Genomic DNA, 13,052 nt, shown 5'->3' with positions numbered 1-13,052 from the left:
AACCAGTGGTCTAAAAGTGATTATTGGCTTGCTTATTTTGAGTGTTGACTATGCTCAAAAGTGTAAGTGTACAAAATGATCTCTTAAACCGTGTTTAAATTTTATATATTGTTTAAATATTTAGAGATAAAATTAGAAAAAAGTCACAAAACCACCTTCTATTTCCATTAAAGTATTTCATGCTAAAGTTTTTAACTTTCTAACTTGATTTAAAATTACAAATTCTAGCACTAATTTTTGCCAATTTGTTTAACTTAAACACTTCTAAACAAGGTTTCTAGTATAAAGATTGGTAGTAAAATAATCCACATAGCAAATTTGGTAATATACTAATATTACATATATTTCATCTCTGAGCAGCAAGTATTGAATTCCATTCAATTGAGAATGTTTTACAATCAAAAAAGTCTTTCAGTGAGAGATGTATTATAATTGTCTTATTTTTCTTATTGTAAAGGAAATGAATGATAAAGAATGAAGTAAAATAGAACTCTCATGTAATAACTATATAAATGTGAAGGATTCACCCTGCAGATTTTCCATGTCCAAAACTTAATATAGCAATAGCTTTTAGATTATATTTACAGTATATTTTCCCTATCTAACTATCCACAGCCCCCATAATTTTTTTTAACACTGACAAGCCTACTAGACGGAAGAGACAGACCTATTCTGTGTACTTATGGTCACAGTCTAACAAAAGAGAGAAAAGTATGCTACTATATTTTTATTTCCATGAATATTAAAATTATCTTAAGAAAATTACCTACTAAAATGAAGTTTGAACAAATATACATTAATCCTCCATTTCCCCCAAAATCTCAATGAATTATAATTAAGAGATTCCAGTGATGTAATTCCAACCTATTAAAGTCAGCATGGATACTTGGAAGTCTTTACTTCATCCTTAGTTGTACCACTTAGGAGACAATTTCAGTATATACTGCATCTGGAACTCTTTTAAGTACCCTCAGTAGGAAAAGATGCTAAACAGAAGAGTCGAATATCAAACACTGCTTTAGTTAGCAATGTAAGCTCTGATTTGCCATCAGAATTATTTTTATTCTCAAAGTAGTGCTCTACCATCAGTCTGATATACTTAAAAGCTTTCATCAGAAGAATGTTAAGAGTAAATTTCTGTTCAATTTACTGGTCAACGAGGATTGCTAAACAATATAGCTTGTAAAATTATCTATCCTCATGCAACTTTACTAAATTGGCAATGGGTTACAGAGGTAGGGTGAGGTGGGGTGTGGGTGGGGGACCAAGCTATAATGGGACTAATATCCTACAATCAAGAAACGGATACCTCTTTTTCACGTTGCTCTGTGTATCAGTATAATTATTCACTGTTCACCATGAACCTTCTAAAATGTAACATTAGCTATCTCCTTTTAAACACCTACTGAAATATAAGGCCTGTGTTCACTAGGTTGGCTAGGTATAAGTATTTCATTAGTGGAAAAGGTCTTTAAGGTTTATTCATTATGCCTTTCATCATTATCAAGAACAATCGCCTGTCGTCAGTAATCAAACTCCCTCCAAGAGGAATGAACACATATATAAATGACATTTTAGCTGGAAAAAAACATCTTAGAGTCCCTCCAAAATAAATAAATAAATGAAAGTTAGCTGGTTTGTACTTTACCTTTAAGCTTTAAGTAAAATCTCACTTTATGATCTGTTTCATACCAACTCTTTGCTTGATCACTAACCACACAAAAAAAATGATTTGGGAACTATGAAGAAATAGATTTAAGTCAATTCTCAAATTCTCTCAAAACAGGACATTTATCAATGCCAATATGAGAAATAGAAGTCACTTCCACCAGTTGACAGTAAGTAGGTAGGAGAGTGGCTTTTTTCCTTACTCTTCCAGTATTTTCCAAATAATCTGCAAAACCCCAGGTTATCTTTACAGCAGCCCACTGCCGTGTGACATCCTTTCTGTTGTATCAGCAGAGAAGTCAGGGGAAGAAACATAAAGAAGAGCCCCCTGAGGTTATTCCTCCAGAAACACAAATTCTAAATGCACAAATGGAAATAAGGCAGTGGGAGGCAATGTCTCCAATGGATGTGATCTACTCTTGTCATAACCATTAAAATTATTAATAATAATGAACAGTCTACTGCTTCTCGTTGGTATCATAACTGTTGAACTCACCTGAACAATCCTTCCAGCCTTTTTCAGCCAGAGGTTTCATACCTAATGCCTATGGTGTCCATTTTGCATGACTCTCCTATGCATCTAAAATGCTATTAATTATGGACTATCTTTGGGAGAACTGAGAAAATAGTCTCTGAAATAACTTTGTGTTCTCTTGTTTATATAAAGAGGGTAATATATACTTTAAGAAGGCAAAAACATAAGATATTTTGAGAGATTTCCGGTCAAAATGGTTCAACAGTCTTAGTATGATGGTGGTCCAAGTCACTGGCACAACCCTAGACTGCCGATGAGGGTTAGTTCCAAAGCATGCTAAGCATGCAGGAAAACACTTGTGGTGAAAATTTCCTATCTTTTTAATAATTGAAATAATTAAAAATGGTTAGGATGTGTAGAATTCTACCCAAACTTTCTAGGTAGTTCAGATAAGAGAAGATTAACTCCAGTGTCCTTTGTTTTAAGTTGCTATTCTTATTTTTGAAGACAGGTACTATAATTCACATGTCGAGTTATGATTCAAACTACAAAAACAAAAGCTTTGGCATCGGAACCATTTCCTTTCTGTATAAGGCATGAAATCTAAATATTAATATATGCACAAACTCAAAAATTTACTTAAGGTAAATGGATGGGATGACTAAACTGCATTAAAATACAGGAAAATTTTGTTACAAAATGCTGACTGTAAATTTATCTGTATTCCGAGTCCCATGAATTTATCCGGTAAAGATACATAAAAGGTGAATTTTCTTATAATGGTAAAGTCTACAAAGTGTCATTTTTTTCCCTTAACAATGTTATATGTAGAGAAATGTATAAATGTTAAAGAGAACCGTCCAACAGTTTTAAACACATAGGAGAAAAGGCCTCTAATGTTTAATTACTGTGGCCTTCCTAATGTTACACCAAAGAGTAATATACAAAAGCAACTTTCTCAATAGAAGAAATTCTACCTAGACTCCCAGGAACAGATACCAATGGAAGAACACTACAAGGTCAGGCAGGAACACTGAAACGTTTTGTTTCTCCTTAGCTTTAAATTCAGTTTCTTTACATATTTTGCATTTAAACAGTACTGTAATGTGTTTTCATGTGTTCTTACCTGAAAGGAAAACTGCTTTCTCATAGGAAAGGTCAAAGGTGATATTCTGCACAAAGAGTCCTTTATAACCATAAAAGAGAGCAAAAAAGGATGTAAAACTCATCTCCCCAACTTCAAAAGAAAGTTTGAGATGGATTACCAAGGAAATTAGTCACTGATCTTCTGAAGATGAAACTAGATGCTACAGGTAGGTTCTGACTATTTTTACATTGGATCAGCAGCTGCCACACCACACTGAGATTCAAATGCACAATAAAAATAACAACAAATTTTTATGTCTACCATTTTATACATTCCAATTTAAAGCTCCGATTTTGAATTTGCTTTGAAAATTAATTTCATAATTAGTTCCCAATTCAAGGAGAAATTAAGAAAGTGACCCAAAAAATTTATTCTAAAAACCCAAATACAAAAAAGAAAACAAAAAATCAAGGGGAAAACAAAGGTCAGAGAGAGAAAAAAAGAGGACAAATGCCCACCTAATAGGTAAGCATTTAAAGTATATGAATATATATCATCATGAAAAGGCTGGACTCCTAAAAGAAGTAATATTTAATATATTACAAAACAAATGTCACACAACCTTGATTTAATAAAAGGTTTTTCCTTTCGAAATTAAGAGACAATTCAAAAAGATAAGTACATTTAAATACAGGTTCTAAATTCTTTAATCATCTACTTTTCAAAATACATTTCTTGTACCTGTGTAGTAGGTTTACAAGTTTTCAAATAACTTCATCAGTAAGTGCCATGGTGGGAGTACTGAAGACCCATGCCCACAGGGCATGTTCTACACTACACACAGATCTTTGTTCTGCCTTAGCTCAGGTGACCTGCTTGGAAAGTTCTCTATCCTACTTCATAGGAATTAAGTTTCTTGCTTTGAAGAGGTCCATTTACATACAGCATTTCACCTCACCCACATCCTCTCATTAGAAGTTCTGTGGGAACCCTGCGGCTGGGCAACTCAGCAGTTCCTGTAAGGTCCCTGCAGTTAGATTCTATGATACTAGCCCTGGATACTAACTATTAACTTCCATTTACAGAGCTGGTTTGCCTTTATAGGCATTTCTCACAACCAGACTCCTTAAGATACTATCTACGTCAGAGAGTACAATATCAGTTTTTGTCGTTTATAGAGACGGATGTTTAATAAGATAAAAATATAACTTTCTAGCAGACAGAAAAGATGATTTATGAAACATAGCAGGCAGATAAATTTAAAAACTTTAGAAAAAAATTTCTTCATAAAAAGAAATATGTTTTCAATGCTCAATCTAAAATTTTATAATCTGTTCATAAAAGTTAATTACAAAATTTATTTTTACTATTGATTTTCAAGTAAAACTAATTTGGGAAAAATCTCTTCCAGTCCTATAAAATGTGTTCAATAATTCTCCATTGGTCAAGGAGAGGGTTCCAATAAAATTGAAAAGTTCTGGGTCCCTGGATGTATCAGTGATACGTGAAGTGATAACTTTTTAAGTAAACTGTTTGGCACTCAAATTTAAAACCACGAACTTATTATAATAGAGCAATTTTAAAAACCACTACAGTTAATTACTTAGAGTCCTAAAAGTAAACTGTTCGTTTCAAAATGAAAAACCAAAACAGTTAAAAGGTTATTTCACTGAATGAAAATAATTTTATTTATCCCCAAACCACGAAAGTAAACCTTAAATATGATACAGTATATAGATAGGTAGACTATAATGTTTATATATAAATACTCATCAAAATGGTTTCTATTCAGCAATATGGTTATTTAAGTTGGGCAGGCAGAATAGCAAAAGCTAGTTCTTCTATTTGCCTTCCATATAGGATATAATATGTATTAAGTGTGATTCTTCATTTAGAAACTTAGAGATCTATTGAATTCTTATGATCAGAGACTATTTAGATTTCTGTTTTTCATGCAGCACGCATTCCTCAACTGTGGAATTAACATAACTCTTAATTTTTGACCAAAGTAATTAATTTTCAGGATGAAAAATAACATATCTCCTTTCTACTTATTATCAGGGTCTAATACATAAGGTTTAATTTCTACAAAAATTTAATGACATATATATAGAACATATTCAACTTGTAATTATAACCTAAAACTTAAAAAAACTAATCTATCTAATTAGATGCTTTATTTGGCTTTCCACATATATGTCCAATGATGCTTAATTCTTCATTTTAATGAAGCAAAATCTAGTTCCATAAATTTCAATGGTCCACAATTTCTGGAAAATAGTACAAGTATTCTTTCGCAATTATTGGTACATTAAATATGTACCAAGACTGGAAATGTCTTCTACATTATTAATCTGCTTAATGCATATCTTTTCACCCCATACAGAAGTTTAAGTTCAATACTGCTTCTATCTGATATTCAGATATTTTACTCTCTCTCACCTATCAGATTTCCAATTTCCCAGGGATGCAATATTAGAAAAGTTTTTATCCCACTACGAACTGGGTTTTTTTAGCATAAAGAAAGGAGTTTGGGTCAAATGATTTGGACAGCTTTTACTAGCGCTAAATTTCAATTAAAATCTACAGTACTTACACAGTACATGAAACATGGGCCACAATAATTGATCATTACACCCAGTACTGCTCTTTGGGGGGAAATACAAGAAGAAACCGGTGTCAGAGCAGCTACAGCACAGCTCTCATATGCCTGAGAGGCCCCTCTCACCCCCCAATCCCACTTTTATGTGAAGTGCACAGAGTGAGTAGAGTGACTACATTCAACAATAGCCAAGCTGTTAGGCATACATCTTTTGGAGGCTTTAGAATCTAAACATTAGAAACATATTTCATTAGACATCTCTATCCCTCCTCTACCAAACCCAATCCATCCCCTAGTCCTATCATTTTACCTCAGGAATAAACCTTTCAAATTCACGTACTTTATTCCTCCCTACATCATTATAGTTTTTGCTGACCTGACATACTACCACAAATAAAGTCTTCTTACCCATCCTCTAGGTTATAATTCAACCTATCTGTTCCCTACAATTAGCCAGAGTCATCTTTCTAAAACACAAATTGAATCTTGTTCCCTTCCTTCCTTCCTCACCCAAAACTACTCCCACCACCATTTTTTTTTTTTAACAAGCCCAGTTGTCATGACTCCTAGGATCAGGAGTAGCACGGCCTGCTGACTTTTCCAGTCTCATCATATACTCTTGTCCTCCTAGTCCTCAGTGCTCCAGCTCTTTTCACTCATTTGTTCTCACGATAGTTTGTCCATCCTTCCTGCGTCCCTCCATCCCATAGGAATTTGTTTGCTTTATTTGTAATGTAGAGAATGCTACCTCCCGCCTCAGTTTAATCTTATCGATAGGTCAGCTTTCATTTTGGACATCAATTTCTCAAGGAAACATCCCAATCTTCCAAAACGAGAATAAATTCTACAGCATTATATAATCTTGTGTGATTATTTGAGTAATGCTTCAAGAATTACTCAAATATTCTCGAGTGATGCAAGAAGTATGTACCCTTCCATAAGAACAGGGCCCATATCTATTTTTGCTCACCACTGTATTCTCAACACTTGGCATGCTAGACACATACATGTCCAATAAATATCTGATAAATGGGTATATGAATGAAGACAGCTGCAACTATGACCACCTTCAGTGCATAAATCACATGAAAAATTCTGCTTTTCATAAGCATTTTGTAATGCCAAATTATAGCTTGCCTTAAACATTATAAACTTAAAACATGCTTTTTTTATTTCATTGTAACCAGTACAAAGAAGTCAGTACATGAAGTACACATTCAGACAAACAAACAACAGTTTTATAGAAAAGACATCAGTATTTACAATAAACTACTGGGGAAAAATAAAATACAATGTTGGTTTCAGGTGATAGAACATAAGACAACGCAAGCAAACCCATGGAAAACAAACCAAAACTCAAAAATTAAAAACAAACCCACAGCCAAAACTGCTTTCTCAACTCTTGAAATATTAAAGAAAGAACAGCCAAATAATGGTTCTTGTGATAATTTCAAGAACATAAAAATTTCTAATATTTTCTATATGGTGGATACAATACAAATGCTAGTTTATATTTACAAACATCTAAAACTGGACCCAATAAATGTTATCAAGTACTGTCACTCTCATTTACCATTAAGTCATATTCCAGCTCTGTCTTACTTTATTTCAAAGGGAAAACAATTCTTTACCTGCAACTCTTTTTTAAATATAACATATTCTCAAACAATCTAAACTCAATGGTCTAAAATACATTGAAAAGGAAGTACCTATGCTTTTAAGAAGCTTCAGAATGAGTCATGTAAAGATATTTTTAGGGGATATAAATGTCACTGGAACCTAAGTGTGGAAAATCCATGCAAAAACTTTATTCAACTAATGAATCCTCTACCTAGTGTACCAGAGTATATACCAGATCCTGAGAGTACAAAGGTAAGTTTCAAAACAATAACAATTAGTATAAAATTTAAGAGTTCTAAAACAGAGATAAGGTACTAAGCATTTAACACAAACTAAACACTGCTAAATAATTTATATTTAAGCCTGACAGCAATTTTATGAGCTAGGTCCTATTATTGATCTCTATTTTAAAGACACAGGAAAAGAAGCCGAGAGATTTTAGAGGCAGTAGCAAAGCTAGCCTTGCACAACCACTCAAAATGTGGAAAAATATCATACATAAAGGTTGAGATTTGGAAATATTTTTGTTATAAGAATTGTGAAGTAAACATATTTAAATGCATTTCATCTATTTCAATATTGTCATTATGTATATATTAAAATTGTGGGAAATAGTCTATCTTAAAGAGAATTTTAATAGCATTGAACCATTGATAGATTTTTAAATATTTTCAAAGATGATGCTATAATTAAAATATTTTATATCATGTAAAATTAGATTTTTATCCTCCTTACAAAAAAGCAATCAAAAACCTTTAAAGTCAATTGTTTTCTCCATAATACAAGTGATTTCTGAAAAAAAACCAAAAAAATGCAAAGCTCTAAAGTTGGAAAAGGTAAAGAAACTAAACCATGACAGATTTTGTTGAAATGATTCCAGAATTAGAACCGCATAACAGTATGTTTTTTAGTAATAATTTTTTAGATTTTATAACAATCCATTTGTTAGTAGTAACAGACTGAAGTTTGCACAAAGATCCAAACTAAATATGGACTTATATTACTTGTTTGCCTAATGTCACATTAAACAAACAAACATTCTGCTAGAAGCATACCTTGGCAAAAAACACGGTGAGGTGAGTTTCACTGCCAACAATCCAAATAGGGAATTTTGGAGATTTCAAGTAAGAACCAACCTAGAACAAATGTAGCAAAATAAAGCAAACAAATGAAAAATTTTACTGCCTCTTAAATGTTTGCCCACAAATATCTGAAGCATAACTACAATGTCCAATTCATATTTAAATGAATAATACATTGTGCCAGAGTGCCTTACCCATAAAGATCAAATGCTAAACATAAAATGAATGTTACAAAGACTAAGCTTTATATTGCACCTTGACATCAGAATAACAATAATGTAGATTTAACACAGCTAGAAATAATCAGTTTAACCATATGAGTCATTCTATGGTTTTGCTACAGTTCTTAGATAAAATGACCACTTCTAGAATTTCAGCTTGGCATTGCAAACCCTAAAACTATAAACTTGATGATTACTTTATAAGGAAAATAATTATATGTTAACAAATGAGTATATTTATGAATAAATAATTAAAATGAAAAAGCTGCAAGAGCATCTTTTCCCTCAGTCTAGGACAATATTATTTAACAGAATCTCTCTTAAGAAACATTTAAGAATATAAAAGAATCCTGTTATTTGCATCTTCATGAAGAAGGTAAGTTCAAAGTTTTAGAATATGAACAGGCTCTTTAAAATGTATAAAAAGCCATACTTACAGGCTGCCTTCAAGGTTGTATATTTAATATATCAACACTACAGTATCAAAAACTTGAGATCATCTTTTTATATGTGCATAACTGAGAAAAAGAAAGCTTAATACTCAATAAACAAAACAGACTTACAAAATCCATCATGTTCATTCCAATCAATTCTACTTTCTTATGAGGACAGAAAACTTAAAAACAATTAATCTCATCCATCAAATTTGTTGATTTTTTTTCCACACAGACTGCCTGTAATTGGGAAATTCCAAGTGGCTATTTGCACTGTTCAGGGCCAAATATTCTTTCCTAATTAGCTAGCAGCCCCTGCTTCAACCACCATCCTGGCTCTGTGGAATTTACTCTTATCACTAGGAAGGAAGTGGAAAATAGGAATTATTTTATATTACTGGTAGGAAAACTAGTATCTCTGTCCTATGATGGGAGGGATGAGTTACAATAGATGTGCTAATATGGCAATGTTAAGCTAGCAAAGTAGGAAGAAGAGTTTGGGGACAGCAGAGAAGAGTCAAAAGAGGGGAAAAGCTCTTGACCACAGTTTCAGAGTACAAAGGGATTTTAGAGGTAAGCAGCGCACATCCTTCAATGTATACATTAGGAACCTGAGAAATTCACAGGATCTGTGCCTGGTCTGAATCCAAACAACTAACTACTATAGAGCAGACTTAGAATTCAGGTTTTATGACTCTTACTCTGGTGGCTTTCGATTGTATCATACTGCCTCTCGTGGTGAACAGTTTGGATATTGTTTAACTTCTCTTTTAGAAAAAGTGTGTGTATGTAAATTAAATTAAAAAAAGATAAGATTTTATATAGAAGGATCAAAGGGTAAATAAATGCTAAACTCATGGAGTGTTTTTAATAACAAAAATAAATTAATTGAGTACATAAACAGTAGAGTTACTTTGGAAAACAGTTTGACAGTTCCTCAAAAAGTTAAAAATAGAATCACCATATGATGAAGTAATTTTACTCCTGGGTATACACAAAGAGAAATGAAAACATATGGTCACAAAAAACTTGTATATGAATGTTCATAGCAGCATTATTCATACAGCTAAAAAGTGGAAGGAATCCAAATATCTGCCAACTGATGAATGGATAAATGAAATTGGTATTATCATATGACAGAATATTATTTGGTCATAAAAAGGAATGAAGTTTGAATACATGTTAAAACACAGATGAACACTGAAAACATCATGCTAAGTGAAAGAAGCCAGAAACAAAAGGCTACATATTGTGTGATTCCATTTGTATGAAAGACACAGAAGAGGTAGACTGTAGAAACAGAAAATAGAGTAGTGTTTGCCAGGGGATGGGGAGATGGGGAAAGTGCACCTTTTAAGCGTGAGAACAATCCTCTGGAATTAGATAGGGTTTGCATAGCCTTGTGAATATACCCAAAAGCACTGAATTGTATGGTGATTTTTATGGCATGTGAATTATAAATTTAGTTTTAAAAAAGTGCAGAGTCAAAAGCAACCACAGCCACCTTCTTCTTTGATGGGTTGTATGTGCAGGGTAGAGGTGGCAGAGTGTGTGAGCGAGAGCACTTCACCTCATTTGTACTAATGAACATATATGGTCAAAATGATGAAAATGTTAATTTTTAAAGGGCAATTTGCTACACTATAAAAGAATGAGGGGGTGATCAGATTTATAAAATTAATACAAGCACAAGTATTTCCTTAATGCCATTTTTCCGAGCATCTGGTAAAAAGTAAATGTAAAAAGTAAACGGAATTTAAGAAGTTATATTCAGATCAACATCATAGTAATACAGTTTTATAAAAAATGCCGTCTTGACTTAGTTTTGAAGCCCTAGCTAGAGGCCAGTTCCCTTTAAAATGACAGCTGATCAAATCTGCACTTCAACCATTTCTCTCACACTCTAGGATCACTCTAATTGCCCTAGGGTCAGATACCAGACAACTAAGGATACCCCTAAAGCCCCAGAGCCCACCAAAATTATTCAAATTAGCCAATCTACAGGCAGCCCAGGCAACCTACTAAGCCTATCCCACCTGCCATACATAAGCTGCTCCTACATGCCATCCCTTGAGTGGCCCTGCCTGGCAGCCCTCTCTTATTTGGAGTTGTAAGTAACAAAGTTTTACCTTTCAGCTATCCAAGTATCAGGGTGTTGTGTTGTGCCATTAAAGAACTGTTTAAATCTTACTTTAAAAATGTAGCGAATTGCTACAACACTAGAACAACATTAAGAATATATGTAAACAGAAGATTATACAGCAGCTATTGACTTCCCACTAAGATCTTGAGGGGGGAAAAAGACATTCTTTTGTTCTACCTAACAGTTAAAGAAAAGCAAAAGCACACATTTAGAAAACCTTATAAATCTGATGAATCCATTCATTCATTCATTCATTCAACAAGTATTTATTGAGGACCTAAGATACACCCAGCAAGACAAGGTCCCTGCCTTTCAAGAGGAAGACAACAGAAAAACAAATTCAAAATCAGAGTGTGATTATTTCTGCAAAATACTGGGAAAAAGTAATTGACAGAATGGTAAAAAGAAAAAGCCCTTGAGGCACAATTTGAAGTATGACCTTAAAGGGAGAGTGAGCCATCCATTTAAAAAGATGAAGTGTTTGAGGGAGAAATGACAGCAACTACCAAGGCCTATGGGGCTGGGCATGTTTGGAAAGCAACCAGTGTGGCTGGAGCACAGCAATGGAGAGAGCAGTGTAACCGGAGAGACAGGGGCCAGACCATCAGGGTCTTATAGGCTACAAGGTAAATATTTTAAAATATGATGACTTCACACCCTGGTCTCCTACAAAACACACGTATGTGCATACATACACACAACATTTTTAGGGCCTATGAATGTGTGTGTTAAGGGGAAGGGGACACAGTTTGATTCTCTGATTGCCAGGCTGTCTCAGAAGAGTTTTATCTTATATAATTAAAGTCAATGAAAAATAAGAGCTGCTACTATTTAATAATGTGATCATTACTAAGGAGTAATGCAGGGTGAATCCTATTTGGTTATCATACCAACATCACATGTATGTGTCAAGTGTTGTCATGAAAGAGAAATGGTGTCTGACAAAAAAGAAAAAAAGGAATGAAAGGAAAGAACGGAACGGAAAGGAGGAGGAGACACTGTTATTGTTATTAAAAATAATCACTACCTACCCAAACTACAACCACTGCCATGGAACTACCATGCTAAAATAAAAAAGAAAATTAAATCTACTTCTTTCTTTCTCTTCAAAGTCATATCTGATTAAGTACAAATCATTAATGATTTAAACCCCATTTAAAACTACTTAGAATACCCAATGATTATTTCAGACTGTGTAAGAAGTCAATGAAATAATAGTAATAAAAGGGAGTTGCATGGCAGTTCCTAATTCTAGCACATATGTTAAAGAGTTTAATGTTGTAAAATGCTTGAAATTTTATTTTTTACTGTAAAATCATTTTTCAGATGGAATACATGAAAGTTAGAATTTCAGGCATTTAGCAAATTCTTTCTCTTTGCCTGATAAAGTATTACCAGTTGTTTCAGTGAATCATTCTCTTTGTTACTGGAAAAACAGTGCTTTTTCTTCAGTCTGTATTTATAATCAATAATAAATGTCTCTATTGTTATATATTATTTTGTACTGAGTTTTCTCTCTCAGCACCCTCATCTCCCCAAAGACAATGGACCTGCACAGGAAACTCAGCATGATCACCCAGTTTATCCCTAATAACCGTCAGTTTAGGGTGGGAGATCAGGAAGGAACTGAAAAGAGTGGTATATAATAATACTAATAAGCTAAACTATGCTGCTATAGGAACAAAAATAGTATCCACAATAGTGGACATGTGAATAAAAA

At 33.4% G+C, this 13,052-nt stretch overlaps 1 protein-coding gene across 5 annotated transcripts in view; it reads right to left on the bottom strand.

The window, feature by feature from the left end:
* The window catches only part of MINDY3 (MINDY lysine 48 deubiquitinase 3), a 71,743-nt gene that overhangs the window by 21,364 nt on the left and 37,327 nt on the right, over positions 1-13,052 (bottom strand). For all 5 annotated transcript variants that reach the window (XM_012737958.2, XM_012737959.2, XM_075997560.1 and 2 more), the window contains one exon: positions 8,508-8,588. In XM_012737958.2, coding sequence (XP_012593412.1) covers positions 8,508-8,588 — 81 coding nt within the window. The remainder of the gene's footprint in view (positions 1-8,507; positions 8,589-13,052) is intronic.

Source organism: Microcebus murinus, chromosome 25 (assembly GCF_040939455.1).
Source record: "Microcebus murinus isolate Inina chromosome 25, M.murinus_Inina_mat1.0, whole genome shotgun sequence".
Taxonomy (NCBI): domain Eukaryota; kingdom Metazoa; phylum Chordata; class Mammalia; order Primates; family Cheirogaleidae; genus Microcebus; species Microcebus murinus.
This window is presented reverse-complemented; position numbering and strand designations above follow the sequence as displayed.